A 1,398-nucleotide genomic window follows, 5' to 3' on the forward strand; every position below is an offset into this window, starting at 1 on the left:
TTGAGAAGGCGATCCGATACCATTAAGAACTTAAGTATAGATTTGAAACTTGATTCTAATACTTTCGTCAGTTAGGCTTTTAGACCTGGTTTTAGGGCAGCCGCTTGCTAAGTGGCTGTCGTTGTTCGATGGTTTAAGAAAAAGTATATTAAGAAAATGTCTTGATTTTCATTTGTCTTCGAAGTTAAAAGGCAGTTGTTTGCGTTCTTGTGGGCGTTTGTTTTAATGTTTAAAAGTTGTATGTTGTGTTTCATTCCCTTCTCATAAAATGCATTATTTTTGTATCCTTATATTGTACATATAAGGTTACTGTATCATTTTATTAAAAGATACAACATATTGATTTCCCCGTAGATTTTTAAAAATAAGGCAACATATGTATTTTGACAAAATATTATACTGTCTTTTTTGTCATAACCTTTCAAAAATACAGCATATTGTATTTCCTCTCTCATAAAAAAAAAAAAATTGTTCCTTTAAAACCACAAAACCATTTTTTCTCTTTCGTCTTTTTACATGTTGCATCCTTTCTCTTTCATTGCAGGTAAGCGCCGTTGCATCTGCCGAATGCCGTTCTTGCGTGCAGTAAGTAACATGATTTTTTTTTTTTTGAGTAATGAAAGTTCAGATCGGATCGTGGAGTTCTATGATGGACAAAAAGGAATTTCTTGTAAGTTTGAGGTTAAAGGTTTGTAGGAATGATATATATTTTTTTTCTTTGCAAGTGGAGTTTATAATTTTTTCTTCTAAAAGTTATGTGAGGATGTATGGTTTAGTTTCAAGTGCAGTTGTTGGTGACTTTTTTTTTTAATAAGGATTTTTCTGGTAATGTAGTTAGTTTCGCCTCATTTTACGAAGGAGAAAGTTTCGTGTGTTAATTTTTTTTTCTCTTTTTTTCGTCAAAGTTTCATCTTGTGAGACGATGTTAATTTTCGGAAAAAGTGAGCAAAAAAATGCGAAAGAAAGATGGAATGGAAGAGAGTAATGAAGGAAGGAAGGAAGCAGGAAAAGCGAGAAGAAAGTGATAAAGGGAGGAAATATGAGAGAGAGAAAAAAATGCAAATAAAGAAAGGAAGAAAAAAAATGAATAATGAATAAAACAGAAAAGGGAAAGAGAGAAAATGAAGGAGATAAAGATGCTTCGCTTCCTTGAGAAAAAAGGAAAAAGAAAGAATGATAAACAGAGGAAAAAAAAGAAAATTGAAAAATGACGTAGATGGATTAAAAAATGAATAAATGAAAGTAAAGAAAGGAAGGAAGGAAGAAGAAAGATATAATAATAACGAGGAAACGGCGGCACAGGAAATTTCCCACGACGCGACCGCCTTTCTGGAAACAATTAACGGAAGAGAATAGAATTTAATAATAATAATAAAGATAGAGAGAAAGAAAAAGTTG

General features: G+C 31.8%; 1 protein-coding gene across 1 annotated transcript in view; it reads left to right on the forward strand.

Annotated features, from left to right (window-relative positions):
- LOC119586824 overlaps nucleotides 1-1,063 on the forward strand; it is a gene marked incomplete in the record, with an annotated part of 127,989 nt that extends 126,926 nt beyond the window's left edge. Inside the window, 1 exon segment of the mRNA XM_037935549.1 lies at nucleotides 542-1,063. Within this exon segment, the coding sequence (XP_037791477.1) occupies nucleotides 542-696 (155 nt within the window).
- Between the last annotated feature and the right edge of the window lie 335 nt (nucleotides 1,064-1,398).

This window comes from Penaeus monodon, chromosome 22, assembly GCF_015228065.2.
Source record: "Penaeus monodon isolate SGIC_2016 chromosome 22, NSTDA_Pmon_1, whole genome shotgun sequence".
NCBI lineage: Eukaryota > Metazoa > Arthropoda > Malacostraca > Decapoda > Penaeidae > Penaeus > Penaeus monodon.